This window comes from Plasmodium cynomolgi (genome assembly GCF_000321355.1).
Source record: "Plasmodium cynomolgi strain B DNA, scaffold: 1508, whole genome shotgun sequence".
Classification (NCBI taxonomy): Eukaryota; Apicomplexa; class Aconoidasida; order Haemosporida; family Plasmodiidae; genus Plasmodium; species Plasmodium cynomolgi.
Genome location: NW_004193277.1, coordinates 1 through 1,062, shown reverse-complemented (window position 1 = coordinate 1,062; position 1,062 = coordinate 1). Strand labels below are relative to the sequence as shown.

Here is a 1,062-nt window from a genome sequence, read left to right as displayed (position 1 = left end):
TATTTATGCTTTTTAATAATATAAATGAACCGAAAATGAATGATTACTTGAGAGGATATTTCATTTTATATTCAAATAGTCCATAGAAATATACATTATTCTGTATTACACCCATATATTAAATATTCATTTATATCAAATAAATTTAATTATTTCTCTTAATTCTACCATATAAAATTATTTAACTTCGAGAATGGAATATTCCACAGTACGCGCATATATATGATAATAAATATTAAAAATATTTTTATATTTTTAATAATGCATAAAAATAGGTATTCAATATACTAAACACATTTATGGTTTTTTTTTTCTACTATTTTTTCTTTCAATAGTATATTTTTTGTAAGTTCATATTCTAAATATAAACACATATATTATAACAATACTACATATGAAAATTCCATTAATTGTATATGCAAAGAATATAATTCTTTTCATTTAGATTTTGTTATAGAGTAGGGTCGGCAATAAGGTTTTAGGAAGGTGTGTTCAAATGTTAAGAACTATTTAAATTATGTAAAAGTATATTCTAAATCTCTAGTTATAACTAAATGTTTTAAACCATCAAACTACTTGTTATATGATCATGAAATTAATAATTTATTTTTTGGTTGCACTACCTTACCGATGTACAGTGATCTTCAAAAACTGTATGGTGAGAAATGTTTCGATTTGGTAATATGTAACGAGCATATTGAGGACCTTAAATATGTGTAAAGCTTAATGAACTAATTACACTATACAAGGATTTTGATGCATATAAAGCATCATGTGAAGCAAAATATAAAATTAAGTATGTAAATGTGATCGGAAAAGTGCAAATTCTTATAAAACATACATAAATAAATATGAAGACGGAACTCACCGGGATTAGTGTGACTTATTAAAATATATTAGTAATACATATAACACGTATATACAAAATGTAACTACATATAAAGGTATAAAAAATATTTACCATCTACAAAAAAGGAATAGCCTCATTGTTCTTATTATCTTTACATCTATTATTATATTATTCATTTGTTTCCTTGTATTTATATTGTATAATGTTAAATA

General features: G+C 22.8%; 1 protein-coding gene across 1 annotated transcript; it reads left to right on the top strand.

The window, feature by feature from the left end:
• Positions 1 to 475: 475 nt before the first annotated feature.
• On the top strand, positions 476 to 718 carry PCYB_007920 (CYIR protein; the record flags this gene model as incomplete). The annotated part of the gene is made up of 1 exon (XM_004228213.1): positions 476 to 718. A coding segment is annotated over one exon (240 nt), but the record flags the coding sequence as incomplete, so codon positions are not given.
• Positions 719 to 1,062: the final 344 nt, after the last annotated feature.